The sequence below is a fragment of the Oreochromis niloticus genome, linkage group LG14, assembly GCF_001858045.2.
Source record: "Oreochromis niloticus isolate F11D_XX linkage group LG14, O_niloticus_UMD_NMBU, whole genome shotgun sequence".
NCBI lineage: Eukaryota > Metazoa > Chordata > Actinopteri > Cichliformes > Cichlidae > Oreochromis > Oreochromis niloticus.
This window is the reverse complement of record NC_031979.2, coordinates 28,302,883-28,319,276: the sequence shown is the minus strand read 5'-3', so window position 1 is coordinate 28,319,276 and position 16,394 is coordinate 28,302,883. Positions and strand designations below refer to the sequence as shown.

Genomic DNA, 16,394 nt, shown 5'->3' with positions numbered 1-16,394 from the left:
TTAGTTAATGATTAGCAAAGCGGCCTGAAAAAGAGCCTCATGTAAGACATACTGCAGTAAGCTGTATGTGCTGGCAGCATCTCTGCACTGCAGCTAATACAGACTCCATCTCATAAGTTCAGCACATGGAACAGCACAGTTGCATACAGTGCACGCATACTCACCGAGACATGGATGCAAACACTTGCACATACCACACACACGCGCACCAGTTATGTGACCCACAAAAGGTTATATAAGGTCAAACTGGTTTCCTGTATTAATGTGTGAGCAGAAATGTTGGGTATCAGAATGAAAAAGAATGAGCTGTGGTGGTTTTGGCATGAGTGTAACAGACAAAAATAAAAAATATAGAATAATACTGATAAACAAATAACTTTAATGGGCAACAGATGGCAACCAAAAATTCCTCAGAGGATACAGTTTGTACTGTTTTCAGTAATCAACCCCTGACCCCCAACTCGGACTAATTTGCAGCAGCTCAGCTCTTTTATTTTTAATCAAATTTGTAATTTATCTGTAATTTCTGCATGTTTTCATGTCACAAAAACAAAGATCAACTGCCAAATAATGAAAACTTAAAAAGAAAAACACAAAGCACTGGGAAAATAAAACAAATTAAAAAAAGGGAACACAATGCATGTTTTCTTGACAATGAGTGAGTCTTTCAAAAATATCCAAACAAAAATAAGTGACAAAATTCCCTTTCTACTCGTTTCCACACACAACACTTAAAAATTAAAGCAAAGGACTGAACTCCTTTTTAATATCGGTGACATACGTGAGCAGTTGTGCCGATTAGGATTTCATGCTTTTCGAGTGGCGAGCCTTTCAGCGCCGTCAACTTTTAAACTGCGTTAAAAATAAATCAAAGCAGCTGTGACATAAAGTGTGAGCTCATGGAGGCTGACTCATGATGGTGACATAACTGGCATACATGAACAAGGTTGTATGACTGACCTTAAGGCTTTAGGTTTCTCTCTCAAGCCATCACATCTGAAATAAAAAAGGTGTCCCAACCTGCCATGCATTAAGGAAAAACTAAACTTCCATCTGTGTGAATATATTAATACTCTAAAGAACTAGCAGCATTGTGACTGTAAACCTGTTCAGCAGCTTTCTGTCCTCTTAAGCAGCTTCTAAGTGTTTATTTAAAGTTTGTTCTGAAGACGTGTAGTCGCTAATCGATAACCAACACTAGCGAACTGACTGTGCTCTCCCTGTGACTGTTGGTGATGATTATTCATACCCATGTGCTGTACAGACAGCAGAAACATGTGAAAATGAGAAAAACACTGAAGGGAAAATATTATCTTTCACACATCCTTGCAGGAAAGTAAAATACTGGCAGAAAAATCCTTTTTTTTCCCCATTAAAGGTCAACTTGCAAATGAGGCATCTTAAACAATACAGGCACGCACAAAAAGAAGCCAGTACTGTACTCAGGCCACAAAACAATAGTGAAACATTTTTTTCCTATGAAATGGTTTTCCTTAAGAACAAATTTACTTATGGGTGACGATACAACAATACACTAGACCACCACGGAAATGGTGCATGTATAATTTAGTCATATTTTTTTTATTATCATAGCTATTATTTCGATTCTTGTGCAACTGCTACATAATGACTCACATTCAAGATATTTTGTCACTCAGGAACAGCTAAAAAGTATAAAAACAAACAAACAAAAAAAATGTATACTGTCAGAAATAAAATATGGTCCATGTCTGTGAATTCATAACAGAAACATTGAGCTTGGAAACTTCACCATTATTAAAACTGGATAGCATGACAGAAAAAAGTACTTAAATACTGTTCAAAGAACAAAATATATCATAATCATACTTCAATGTGACAAACACCAGCTGATAAGATTAGGTGATCACTGGTGGGTTTTTAGCTTCCTTTTTTTTTCTTTCATTAACAAATTAAAATACACATATTGCATGTCACTATAGCAACGCCCATTACAGGTCAATTTTTACGATCAGCATTTTGGTATAGCAAATCAAAAACCATAACAAAATGAAATAAATTAGAAATCAACATCAGACAAAGCCTGTTTTTCTCAATCATATGAATACTTAACACCCACAGTATAAGTTAATAAAGTCAAGCTACTGTATATAAATACATCACCGGCATGCACAATATTGAATAATCGATATTATTGTTGTCATCATCTTACACTGAAGAAACAGTATAGTAGGCAAGTGCATTTAATAAAACAAACACAGAAGTAAACCACAAACTCTGAAGCTGCTTTTATTTTGTATTTTTTGTCATTTTTTTCATTTTATTTTGTTAAGTCTCTGCCTTTTAGTAATCTTCACCTCCAAAAGAATCGATGGTTCCAGCGACAAAACGGACTAATAGGACGAGGGGAATTAAATTTAACTAACCAATCCTCAGATATTTTCACTCCCGTCTAATTTAACCTCTAAAATTTGGGGGACTTGACTGGTTTAAAACTTTCTCTTTGTTTGCTAGTGTTTAAAGCATCAGTGGCTTTCAGGGTTCTTTCTCTTACGTAGACTACTACTGGAACCAATGCAAACTAGTTTTGTGAGGCATTCCCATTCAAGCATTTTCTCTCTCAAGTGACTCAAATGCATCTCTATCACGCAAAAACCTAACTAAGCAGCTTATCTTGACAGAACAAGTTCAGTTCCTACGCCAGTGTGAGGCTGCCATTTCAATCCAACAACAACCACTTCAGGCTGATTGACTGACATATCAGTGGTTTTGGCAAATGTCAAAGAGAAAATCAAGAAGACGGAGGCCCCTTTCAACTGTATATATATTTCTATATATATTTAAACTAAGATTTAACCTCCACTCTCACCTCTCTTTTGATTCTTTTCTTTTAACACATGGAAAAATAAAGAACTGCTGCTGCGGTAGTATCATCGGCAAAAGCGGCTGCCAAAGTCCACCGGCCCTTCATATTTTTTTTTTTCGAAGTGCGGTTTCTTTTTAATTGTTGCCCTCCCCTCCCTCGTCATCCTGCTGGTCACTTGTCCACAGTGTCAAGTTGTCTCGGAGCAGCTGCATGATGAGAGTGGAGTCTTTGTAGGAGTCCTCGTTGAGGGTGTCGAGCTCAGCGATGGCGTCGTCGAAGGCGGTCTTGGCCAGATGACAGGCCTGCTCGGGGGCGTTTTGAATCTCGTAGTAAAACACAGAGTAGTTGAGAGCTAAGCCCAGGCGGATGGGGTGGGTGGGCTGCATGTGCTCTTTGCTGATCTCGTGAGCCTCGTTGTAGGCCTTCTCCGAAGACTCCACCACGGTGGCCCTCTTCTCTCCTGTGGCCACCTCAGCCAGGTATCGGTAGTAGTCGCCCTTCATCTTCAGGTAGAACACTTTGCTCTCGTGCTGCGTGTCGCTGCAGTTCTTGATCAGGAAGTTGTCCAGGAGGTTGAGCACGTCCTGGCACACGGCCTCCAGCTCCTTCTCAATCTTCTCCCGGTAGGCCCGCACCATCTCAATCTTTTTCTCATTGCCGTCAGCCGAGGTCTTCTGCTCAATGCTGGAGATCACCCTCCAGGAGGAGCGACGGGCGCCCACCACGTTCTTGTAGGCCACAGACAGCAGGTTCCTCTCCTCATTGGACAGGGCTTCGTTCAGCTCTGTTACCTGGAAGAACAAGAGAAAGAAGAAGAAGCAGATGGACTGTTTAATAACAGCACCAGACTACATTCACTTTGTGGGGAAAAAAAAAGTGAAAACGAGAAAATTTCATCCAAGAAACAATTCTCAAGAAATCAGTAATATGATTTGGTAAAAATGACAAGGCTGTTGCTGTTTAATGGTAGCATCTTCTCAAAACAGGGTTATTTTGTGCTCTTTACTGGTTTGTAATGAAAGCATAGAACTCAATGAAATTTTTAATTTTACAGACTAAACCAATCTAGAGATCAACCAATAACAAAAACAGCTGTTAGTCGCATTCCTAATTGCCACAACTCAAGCTTCTTTTGCATGAAATGACCTGGGTTAACGGGGCCGTCCGCAGCAAAGAAGATGAGCAATATTTCACATGTCATGTGCAATTCCAGTTTCCATGGCAATCCATTCATTTAGTGCACCAGTAGCTTCAGCTGCCACGTGGACAGCTAATGCTAGTTAGTGAGAAATGATATTCAAGATAGTTGGCAGCAGTGGGGGGTTGGGAGAGGAAAGGAGGACTGGAGATGGCTAAAATGTTCCCACGAGCACTCGGGGGCAGCTGCACTGTAAATGAAAACCATCACCGCTCAGGCGGTTCACATGTCCCAGTGACCTTCTCCCCGACTGAAACTGACCTTTTTACCTGTCTAAAACGCCACACGGTGACATCACTCTGAGTTAGGCTGTTAAATTGAGATTTTGATGAATCCGAATGCTGGCCGGTCAGTCCTCAAAGACACTGGGTTATGTAACTCGAAGCTTTTGTATTGCAAACATAGTTTGTGCTGGAACATGGCCTCTTGCAGATCAATAATCGGTATGAAACATGGTGCTTAGGCTTATCATAACCTTTCACCAAGAAAAGAAGAAAGAGCTTATTGCAATTGTTTTGCAGGTTTTACTCAAAAATCTTTTCGTTTTGTGCAAACATTTCTTCTGAGCAGGTCTGACATTCTCTGCTCAGGCAGAGGAGCACAAACATGGCGCAGACTCGCTGATGTCACAGCGATGGAGAGCAAAGCTCTCAACTCATAGGGATTGAGTGGCCTTTGCTCTGCTTGTTCAAAACTGTCACACAAACCCAGTGATACCATCAGACTGCAGATGAAAAACACACAACACAGTCAAATGAGGTAGATTACTGCTAATCTAATGACTCAACCTATGTGGGGGGGTTTTGTTGTAAAAAGAAAGGAAACAGGTCACTGCTCTAATTATTGTGATGCTTCCAACTGGAACTACACTAGTACACTATATAGAAGTATAGTTATACTATTATATATGTACAAAATAAAACAAATACCTCATTGCTGATGACATGGTCATAAAACAAGACAAGAACAACCGAGGTTGATACAGAGTTATCAATCAGTCGTTTAAATGTTTTATTAGGCAAAAATGAGATCAGCTGTGAAAAGAGTTCTGTGCCAGTTCTGTCTTTTGGGCTGTCGATCAGCACTGGTTCGGGAAACTTTTGAAGGGCATTTCTTGTAATTATTCACATTTCCGCCTACATTTTTCATGAGGAACACAACGGTGACAGCCTATCATTTGTCTTCTCTGGCTGCAATGGCGAGGGATTCCCTTCGATTAGAGAGGGAGAGTACACACCCCTGCAAAAGGGCCCACTTTGGACCGCACTGACATGGCAGATTGCTTAAAGAGAAAGGAATCCCTCCCCTGCACGCACATCATCCCACCTCCGGCAACCAGAAACCCTCGATGACAAGCGCTCCACGGGGGCTCAACCCATCTCGCATAAGGCAAAATGTTCCTCATTTAAAAAGTGTGGGATGATTTTAATCCGTGTGTGAGCTCACGGACGCTGTGCTTAGACTCCCGGGATGCTGCTGGTTCCAGTATGAGCTGGTGTGACACAGCAGTTTTTTTTTTTAAACCTGCAACTGAATCCACTTCCCAGAATTTCTTAAGGGGCCAGAGAGACAAAAAAAAAAGAAAAAGGCAGACAAAGGCTCTGTCCTCAGCACCATCCAATAAGAGCTGAGAAAGCTACAGTGAGGCAGGCCAGCATGTCATCTTCTTCACATCAAATATTACACCATTAACCAGGGTCATTAACCCAAAATGGCATTAAAATGCTACCAGATATCAGCCCTTGACACACAAGCAGCATGCACAGAAGGTGATATGTGACAAATAAAGTAATAAAAGGGAAGGAAATTCCTGTAATCAAATGTGACCACACTGACTCACTGCAATATGACAAAGAATATTCTAGAGAGATTCTGCTGCCTCCTACGTTTGTTTGGAGGAGAGCGTTTAGTTTTTGGAAGCTTTTTCTTTGTCCAAAGCAATCATGCTCCAATTTATCCTCCAAGCCTCGAGTAGAAACATTAAAATGATCGCCATAATTCTTATTGTTTTAATTTATGTGACAAAGAGAGAGGAGAGGAGAGGAGGCGGCGGAGGAGGAGTGGGAGGAGGAGAAGAGGACGAGGAGGAGGAGAAGGGGGGGCAAGAGCAGTTGATAGGCTTTTTCCGAGCAACCTCACATGGTTCCCAGCAGCAGAAGCTCTTAGAAATTCAGCATAATGGAGGAAGGGGAGGTGTGGTGGTGAAAGAAGGGGAGAAAAAAGGAAGGAAAAAAGGAAATCAGCAAATGTATCAGAGTAGAGCCGTTCCACGAGTGAAAGCTCGGGCCTGCATGCGTTTCATTGTAATGCGCCCTCAATGAGCGGCACGGCCGATAGAAAGGCACCGCCCAAGGAGGAGCCGATTTGAACTGGAATCAGAAAAAAAAAAAGCCTCTGAGCTGTCAGTGAACTGGCGACAGGACAATAAACACACTGAACGTTATTTCAGAATGACCCCCAGATGTAGTGCTGTAATATCGAGAGCCAGTTGTAACCGCAGCTTTACAGCTGACGAGATTTCAGGGCGAGCCTTTACGCAAACGCAGCAGCTTTACAACGATATCCACGCACATGTAAGCCACACTTATCATCTTTCTTTTTTTGTATTTTACTGTTATTTTGAATTGACTTACCGATTTCATAGCAGCTGCCATGTCATCATATCTCTCAGCCTGTTCAGCCAGCCTGGCTTTCTGCACCAGCTGCTCGCGATCGACCATTTTTTAGATGATATTTGGTTGCTTTGTCGAGCTGCTCTACTTGAAGTTTGGGGAAAGAAATGACTGAAATTTTAAATCGCAATGCAGTGAAATCCTACGCGAACCTAATGCTGCAGCTGTTCCCTGCTGTCTGTCTGAGCTCCGTGCAGACGGGACACCCTCTCCTCTCTCCTCGCTCCCTCCCTCCCTGCCTTTCCTCCTCCTTCTCCCCCTCCTCCTCACACACACACACACACACACACACACACTCCACTCTTCCCGGGCTGCGTCATCACTGGGAAAGGTGGGTGTCTGTGCCAATGATGTAACACTCCATACATGGGAAGTAGAGGGCCAGGCCTGTGGGGATGGATGGATGGGAGCAAAGGTGAGCTATAGATGAATTATGGGAAATGGGGTCCCCAGCAGAGCGACAAAAAGGCCTACCTAAAGCATAGACTGTATAAATGATGGACATACGGCGGTGACATCACCCACCGGTTTTGGACTGTGTATTTTCCGTGCTGTTATGCTAATGTTTCGGATCCAGTATAGTGACCATACTTGGATGAGAGGGTGGAGTGCAGCTGTATTTTGCATCTTGACATCACACAGCTGAGGCCATTGTATTGCATTGACAATATAAAAGATGGGTGTAGCTTCTGGGACTGAAAAGTGAAGTCATTGCAGTGCCTTAAACTGCATTCTTTTTAGAGGCCTCTAGGGTGAGAGAGCTTTGGCTGCAAAACAGAAGCCTACAAAAAAACCCAGCCCTTTGCCCTAAACTAAGCAAAGAAAACACTTTTCCAGCGAGTTTATTGGCACAGTCACTTGTTTTGGGTCATACTTATAAAAAATTAAGTCCATTTTGAAAATTCTGGTCATTCTTAGTGTCAGAAAGGTGGGGCATCCAGGTTACATTTATTGACAAGCCATTAACCAATGAGTACACAGGTTCACAGCCTTGCTTGTTAGCCTTAATTTCAGCAAACATGACTTTAACATTATTATGTAGACATTATTTTTTAAGTCAGTTTTACAACTCCAAAGGTTTGTGATGTATACACTGCATCCACACTTCGCCATCTCTGCACTAAATGCTTGATCCAAACACAGACTGTCTATAAAGATGGATTTATCCACTATAATCACATGACCCTATTATTTTCAACTTTACATTTTAAAACCTTAAAGTTAGCATTTTGGCCTCCTTTATTTGCCAGCTGTTTAAGATGGTCAGAGCCTGAAGTTACCATATTTGGACAAGATTTCGAGTTGTCAGCCAAAGTTAACCAGCTTGGTTAGAAAGTGCTGTTATTTAACCAGTAACTTCCAAGAAAGCTACACTATATATCAAATAATCACATTTCAAAGCTCCAAACACAGTAAGGAGATCTTTCAAAGAAAAGGGTATTTTAACATGAAAGACACCATATAGAACAAAGCAGGCATCACTGATAACAGATTGCTTTTATTCAGTCAGACACAACATGAAAACAAGGAGATGGGGTGGAGGTGGGTTGCAAAGCAGCTTGTAGATGCACAATAGGCAACTGTAGGCAAGATAAATCAGTAAAGCTATCACTGTAGGTAGGTGTAATTACATTTGTGGTCTGGCAGGGAGGGCGGTCACCATGACACAGCATCGTAATGACTGATGACATTGCTCACTGGCCAATTCTTCCCCCAAGGAGAGGAAATACCTTAACAAAGTCTAGTATGAGTGAGATTCAAGCATAAAAAAGCTCTGTAAAGTTCCAATCAAAGGAAAAAGCATATCAAGCTCTCCAGTATTCATCTTCTTTATGTTTAATACAGGATCAAATGCCCTCATGACCGCACTCACCCTGGTAGAATATGGACAGTAACTACACTCAACTACAAGGCAGCATGATAAAGTGCCTTTAAATAAAGGAGGTGTAATGCAGTGTCATTTGAGCTGCTGTTGTAATTAAGGGGAGGTATGAAGAAGAAGTGGAAAAGATGTGGTCCATTGTGCCTCTAACATGCCCAAGTGCAGAACTGGGTGCTATTTCAAGTAAGTAAAAACACGATTAGTGCTTATTAGGGAGCTGTCACGTGTGAGAGAACATGATGCCATGATGAGTGCTCTTGCAGTGAACAAACACAAGGTGAACGGCCCTTCTGATGAAAAACAAGAAATGCCGTGCCCTTTACAATGCCCTTATGTTGGACTGGTTTGACCATTATGGTAACAATTACACCCTTAAAACATTTTTTGTTGTTGTAGTTGGCATTTATTAATGTAGATGATTTTAAAACCACACCAGTACAACTAGTGGTGGTTTGCCTTTATATGTCTCTCTTCTCTTTTGGTCTATGCAGCTTTTTTCCAAATTAAAACAAATATATGACTTTAATAATATTCACCTGATAGTATTTTTTTCGACAATATAGAAAAGATGCAACATCTCTGTACTACAAGCATAGCAGTTTAACAGCATTCTCTTAACCTACTAGTTTTTGGTAGTTTTATTTGTAAAAGTGTTTTAAAATTTTTACACATTCTTTTCTGTTGGACATCCTTCTCTCAAAATGCTGTTACAACTTTTCATCTTGAATTAATCTGTACTTGTAAAGATGGAGATTAGGTCTGAGTTAGCCAGTGGTGCTAGATATATAGAAAAATGATAATAATACAAACAGATTTGCAGAATCTAACAAGAGACAGGCTTTTTTTGTCCAAAGGTTGAATCAAAAGCTGCAAAAGCAAGGGCTTAATGAGAAAGCTAAAGGTCAAGTTCAAGGTTTTATAACCTTCATCCATACATTTACTTAACAACTTAACCAAATTAGGATTGGAGTCTCTCCCAGCTCTCAGGCCAAGAGGCAAGGAACCTTGCCACCCCACACAGGGCAAACATAGAAAAACAGACATAATTTACAGTCACATCCAACCCTTCTGCAAATTTATAGTCAGTCACTAACTAACCTAACCATATATCTTTGGTCGGTGGCACAGGGAAAATACCGGGAGGCCCAAGCCAGGGGGCAAGTTCAAACCAAGAACCTTCTTGCTCTGAGATGATAATACTAACCCCCGTTAACTATGCCACCTCCTTTGGTTGTTTCTGTTTTATGGTTATAAGGTACTGACTTATTATAACAGGATAAGCAATTCCATTTTATTTCATTTGTGAGTTAAATCCAAAACTTCTGACAGAATATCGCAGAAAGGTGATTTTGCTCTTTTACACAAACAGGAAAACCATGTTCACATTAGACATAATCAAACTTTTCTCTCAATGAATCAATGTTGACCCTAAAGCTCTCCTAGCTTATGTGCTGACCCTACCATTTGCTAATGACCTAACTCAGCAGCTAGCCTACTAACCTTTACTTGCTTTGCAGCAAACATCAATATCAGATTCCAATCAAGGAGACTGGGTCACACCTGAAATGACTGGAGCACACAGCTAAGATGTCCACGCCTAAAGGAGTATTGTGAACACACACTCAGTTTTCATATAAAATGCACTAAATTGTTGTATTTTGCTACACTGGTAAAAGTATTAACAAAATAAAGAGTGACTTGCCAAAATTATAATTTTAATTACAGCAAGCTCTCCACACTTGAAGAAAAGAATAGTTCTCTTGATATTGTACTCAAGTATAAGTTTTTTATACAAAAATTATTAGAATAATTATAAAGAAGTGTAATAAATAAATGGCCCAAATTGTATGTAAGCAAGTATGAGGTGAAACATTTTTGAAAGACTTAAAACATATACAACTGTAGTGAGGGCTTTTCAATTACTGAATTACAAGAGTTATTAAAGGATATACATGAATACCAGAGGGGGAAAAAAAATCTGACTCTCAATAGTTATTCAGATGCTTTAAGTACATTTATATGCAATTTAGAGTGATATGCATTTATAAGGACAGCAGTTCTTAGTATAGGTGTCTGTGTATGTACCTATAAATCAATATGTATCTAAAACTTTGATGTCACATGAATTTGTTAAACAGAGTAATTTTACGGCAGACTCTTTATTAGACTTTGCAACATGCAACAGCTCCCTCTTCTGGGCAAACATAAAAAATGATAAGAGAACAAGTGAGAAAGAGAAATGTTTTCAATTTGTTGCTCATTGAAACCAAGAGTAATTTTTGGAACCTTCTTTATTAAATCCTTTAAGAGGTCTCAAGCCTGTAACTTTGGAGCCACATATGGACCCATGTGCCCCCCTCCAGGGGTGAGTGGTCAGTTTGGCTAAATGAACTAAATGATGTTAGCAAGTTGGGGTTTTTTTCTTTTACATTTTTATTCAATAGTAGATATTTTTTTTGTTATACAAACAATGAGCTTCAATCAAAATTTAATACAAAACTGACCTAATCTTGGGCTTCCATATATTTTCCTTCCTTCCTTCCTTCCTTATTTATTTATTTATATCTTTAGAGCTACACCAACTTGGCCCATATAGATATTTTTCCATCTATTAGGATGTCTAATGAGAAAAAAAGCAAACAAATTTCATTATTATAGTTACATGATTTCATAAATGCAAGAAAAATAGTAGTATTCTAGTGAAAATGCAAAAATAATCCAAACCAAATCAAAAATGAAACCTACTAATCATACATACCCTCTGCAGAGTAGTGGGGTGTGGTAAAGGTTTAATCATTTAAACTTTAAATGTTGATATGCTGATTTATACTGAATAGACTGCACCAACTCCCTGAACCTGCTTTACACCTCCATCTAGATTTTTCTGATTAATAATTATTAAAAATGGTTCTTTTGTTAGTTAAGAAAACAAGATTCTGCCACATATCACCAATAGTCAACCCGGTCCCTGGGTCCAGATTTGTTTTTGATGATTTCTTGATAACAAGAAGGTGATGTCTACCAGCATTTCTTATTTCAGTTTCATGTGTATTTGTCAAGTTATGATCTATTTCTTATGGGGGAAAGAATCTATGTTAGGGCTAGCTTTATCTCTGGTAAAGATTTAATCTAAAACTGTCTGTGGCTTTTCCTTAGCTGATCATGCTAGCAAAAAGATAAACAGACAAACTAATTACATAATCTTCTGGAAGCAAGTAACAGAACCTGAATCATTTAACTCAAAATAATCAAAGATGCTAATTGGAAAGCCTGCTTGGCTCATAATTTAAGAACAAAATGATCCAAAAGAGCAAAATAATAATGAGGGCATGTGAGAACAAATAACTGCTTGAATGAAAACTGACTTTTGAAAAGCCTAACTAACAACTGAAGAGAACAAAAAGCAGTGAGTGCACATGTTCACTTGTTCTTCTTTTAATCATCAACATTAAAACACAGATTTTATCTCTCAGCAGTAAAATTGAAACATAACTGGGCACCAGTTTAGCTCATCTGGTTGAGCTGCAAACCCAAATGCTGAGGTTTGAGTCCATCCGAGACCATTTCTTGCGTTTCTCCCTTTCTCTCGCTTCATTCCTGTTTACTTTCTACACTGTCCTGTCAAATAAAGATGAGACAAAGTAAATCAGATGGGGAATAATGGGAAAATGAGGGCTGAGTAAGCTAAAGTAATGAATAGTGGCAGTTAATACATAAAGAAAGATAATATTCTTCAGTCTTTACAGAAAAACATTTCACAAAGTCCAAAATATACACAAACAAAAAAACAAAAACTGAGCAAAATTAATGAAGTGAATAAAATCAACAACACCTGAAGCTACTCAGCCTCAACTTCCTCAGATAGAACTTTCAGTTATTCAGACAGCATAGCGCCAGTTAATGGTTGGAAGAGTAAACAGCAGCAATGGCTCAGATGTGTTTTCAGTTTGTGCCTTACCATTTTTCAACAAACGCACAGATGATTGATAATCTCCTCTGATGGAGGAGATTATCACCTGCTGACTTGGCCACAGGTGAAGACAGGAAGTGTCGACTTTCAGTGATGTAAAACTGGGTCATGTCAGGAGGAGGAGGAGCAATAAGACGAAACAAGAAAACAAGACTACTTCCTTAATTGAGCAAGGCTTGATAGTTTAAGGAAGCAGAGCCTCATGTACACTATACACTCTACACTGTACACAACCAGCCACACTGAAGTATTCACACTGACACTGATAAAGGGCTTTGTTCTCCAACCAGAACCATTGTTTTACTTAAATAAAATAAGTTGCAACACTTCAGAAGAAAACCAGAGCAACCAGATAAAACACACCAGTACCTCTGGCGAGGCCTATGAGACGAGGACCAATGCGAAAGAAAGTGTATAAAAGAAAATAAATATTACGAACAGAGCTACAGTTAAACGTATCTATGTCATTGAGAAATATTTTTTAAAAAGGTCAGTTTTCTCTACTTTTCTATTTCTCCTTTCAAGTATATTTGGAAGCATTTTTGCTTTTCAAATATCTGCATTAAAACTAGTTATTTCATCTTGTGCTCCCATTACTTTGCACACAGTGCAGTTTGGCAGTGCTGAACTAATGAATCTATCTACTTGCTTCAAAGAGGATTACTGTTCCTTGTGCTTAGCTTAGTTACCTCACATTAGGTTGAGGCTAAGGAGAGGTCTGCTGTCTACAGTGGCCATCTGTCTGCCAGGTGGACAGTCGAGCACTCACTTTGCTGTAAATGGAGACAAGGCTCGAGTTGGATGTTTTGATATACCCAGATGAAGTAAGGATCGCTACTCCGGAGGATCTCAGGGACTGGGAGCTGGAAACTGCGAGCCAGGTGTCCATACCCACCGTCCGGCTCTTTGTTGCACTTTACCCGTACAACCCGGCTGCCATGTCTCCAAACCACGAGACAGCTGCAGAAGAGCTGCCCTTTGTGCCAGGCCAGATCATCAAGGTAAGATTCAGTGTAATTTCATGCACTTTGTACAGTGGTACACCGAAGCGCTTCTCTGTGTTTGAGTTGCGTTTCATCTCTTCATCAGTTCAAAATGTTCTTTGAAAGAACCTATAGTGTTTCCTGTTTGTGCTGGAGTCATGACAGTTAAATGTGTAAGAAGACAGGAGCTTTTTTTTCTTCATTTCCTGTCACCTTTTTCATCTGATTGATGTGATTTACCGCCTTTTTTCTCTGAATCTGTCTGCTGCTGCATCATATAAATACAGACAAATACATGTATGCAATAAATACAGGCTTTTATTCAGAAACCAAGCCTAAAGTTATAAAAGTAACTGCTGGTGCTGGGTCTTTTTTAGGTTACTGGAGACAAAGACGCAGATGGGTTTTATCATGGTGAGTCTGGCGGGCTTTCTGGATATGTGCCAAGTAATATGGTGGCTGAGATCCCAGTGGATGATGAGTATCTGAAGCATCTACTCATGCAGCAGGGATTCCTCCCCGTGGACCACACAGGTATTAGCCTGTTTACTGTAACACGCTGGCAAAACTGATTGAAAAAATTGAAAAACAATTATTGTAGCATAATTTGGAATGAGGCCGAACAAATGAGTCTCCGATTGTTCAGAGATTATCTGTGAGAGGATGTTTGCAATGAGCTCCTCCCTACAGGAAGTTTACAACAGATATTAGGACAACAGTGAATAAAATGATCACGCATGTCGCTTAGAAATGTGAATGCAAAATTTACTAATTGTAAAAATATGACACTACCACTGTCACTACGTGGAGTGTTTATTTATCCCCCATGTCAGCATGAAAGCTTCATTGGGATGTTTGCTTTCTGTACTGCAGGCATGTCTCTAACACCAGACCTGAGCGATGTCACCAGTATCCCTGACAGTGGAGTTGTTCGACGAATGGTAGCCTTATTTGACTATGATCCATGGGAAAGCTCACCCAACATGGACAGTGAAGTAAGCACCGTGAAGTAACATTACCATATATTATATATTTAAAATATCAAGATTAATCTACTGTTTAAGTCTACTGTTAATCTACTGTTTTACACAAACTGGTTTTGACTTTCTCTGTCTTACAGGCCGAACTCGGCTTTCGTTCGGGAGATATCATATATGTTTTAGGTGACATGGATCAAGATGGGTTTTACTATGTAAGCATCATCCCTGCATTTACAACGCAGTGACTGGTGTTTAGTTTCCATACTGATGTCTGTACAGAAGCTAAACTTTCATTTCAACTTCAGGGAGATCTTCACGGACAACGAGGTTTGGTTCCATCAAACTTTCTGCAGCTGTTACCCTGGGATTAGAAGAAAATGCACGCTAAGCTGTTTGCTACAAATGCCAAGTCACAGACGCAGTGAGAAACCAGAAGTTTTTATGTAAAATATGGCTAAAAGAACACTTCATATATCAAAAAATAGTTTATTTTATTTTTATATTCTACTAACTGCATCTGTTTTAGACTGAAAGTAAGCAGCTAATGAACCCCTCTGTTAGTATCAATAAGAAAAACGAAACTAAAAAGAGTTCAGGCCTTTGTTTAAATGTTTCTTTATTGAAATAACAGATACTTACAAACCCTTTGATGCAAAAAAAAACAACAAAAAACACAAGAACAACAAAAACACAGAATAGTTACATTAATGCATATTTTGAAAATTACAGGTAAAATACAATTTTTTTTTGTCTGGCAATTTTTGCTTTAGGCGCTTTCACAAAAACACAAAAACTGACTTGCTAAATAAATTACCTGATGGGAATGGATAACTTATTTTAGCCTTAATAATACACAATTTACAGATTTCTTTCTTCCCAGTGTTTTGATATAGTATTTCCATTTTTTGCCTTATGCCCTGTGTATATATTTTCTATCACTGGCTTATTTCATACAAGTTATTAAAAACAAAAAAACCTCTTTGAATTTTGCAGCAATTGTTTTGTAAAAAAATAAAGAGACTCTTGTTATAAATGAAAAAAAGTTTTAATCATGTTACAAATGTAAGAGCTGTAGTTAAACTGAAAATAAACTGTCCTAATTCTTACTTTCCTTCTTACTTTCCTTACCTGGTTTTTCTTTTTAACTATGGACCTTGTTTTAAAAATTGACATTCAGTTCTTTTCTTGTCTGGTTAATACATTTGTTATAATAAAAAGAAATACAAAATGTATTGGTTAAAATAACAGAGAAGTTCAGCAGGTTTTCAAATGTTCACACAGTCGGTCTGGTTTCTTCTTTTACTTTCCTCTGCAGCAAACAGTATACTCATCCATAAAGTAGGAAACACTACACTGTGTAGTAAAGTTTAGTAGTGCTTTCTACTTTATGGGTGACAACACTGTACATCAAGTAGCTTCTGGTCGATCCACCGCAAATACTGAAAACTGAAGATTAATCAAAGGCAAGGCTTCACAAACTGAACTGAACACATGAGCAAAATCCACGTTATCATTCTTTAAAAAAAGAAAGAAAAACATTCAAAAGACTTGACATTTTCCTCAAAATTAGACTGAAATTAAGAAGTAATGTCTTAGTATGTTAGTGTGTTTAAAAAACGTTGATCATCAGATTTTCAAGTTGTCATCAGGGTCTTACCAGCGTTTGGAGTCCAAAGAAGAAAGAAAACCCAGAAGTGAGCGTGATCTTTTTATTAACCCTGTCTGAGCCACGTGGTTTACACAGGAAAAGCCCCAACAGTTTCTCACACACACAAACTATATATGCATGCAAGTGTATGCAGATGTGCACACACACACATGCACACCCACAAAGACACACGTACGCACACACACCACACAGTGG

The 16,394-nt window shown here is 39.2% G+C and overlaps 2 protein-coding genes across 3 annotated transcripts; one reads left to right on the top strand and one right to left on the bottom strand.

Annotated features, from left to right (window-relative positions):
• Positions 1–359: 359 nt before the first annotated feature.
• Positions 360–6,946, bottom strand: ywhag2 (3-monooxygenase/tryptophan 5-monooxygenase activation protein, gamma polypeptide 2). The gene is made up of 2 exons (XM_003440142.5): positions 6,677–6,946; positions 360–3,636 (listed from the first exon to the last, which is right to left on the bottom strand). Exons 1-2 carry the CDS (start codon positions 6,761–6,763, stop codon positions 2,980–2,982), a joined length of 744 nt encoding a protein of 247 aa, XP_003440190.1. The 5' UTR covers positions 6,764–6,946; the 3' UTR covers positions 360–2,979.
• On the top strand, positions 3,678–15,546 carry LOC102080198 (RIMS-binding protein 2). Of its 2 annotated transcripts, none has more exons than XM_005474786.3 (6): positions 3,678–6,616; positions 13,299–13,568; positions 13,928–14,084; positions 14,424–14,545; positions 14,671–14,742; positions 14,836–15,546. In XM_005474786.3, the coding sequence occupies exons 2-6, from the start codon at positions 13,347–13,349 to the stop codon at positions 14,899–14,901; spliced, it is 639 nt and encodes a 212-aa protein (XP_005474843.1). In that variant the 5' UTR covers positions 3,678–6,616; positions 13,299–13,346; the 3' UTR covers positions 14,902–15,546. The 2 variants fall into 2 exon arrangements, with proteins under 2 accessions (XP_005474843.1, XP_019200810.1); XM_019345265.2 differs by having other exon boundaries at positions 3,682–6,616; positions 13,387–13,568.
• Positions 15,547–16,394: the final 848 nt, after the last annotated feature.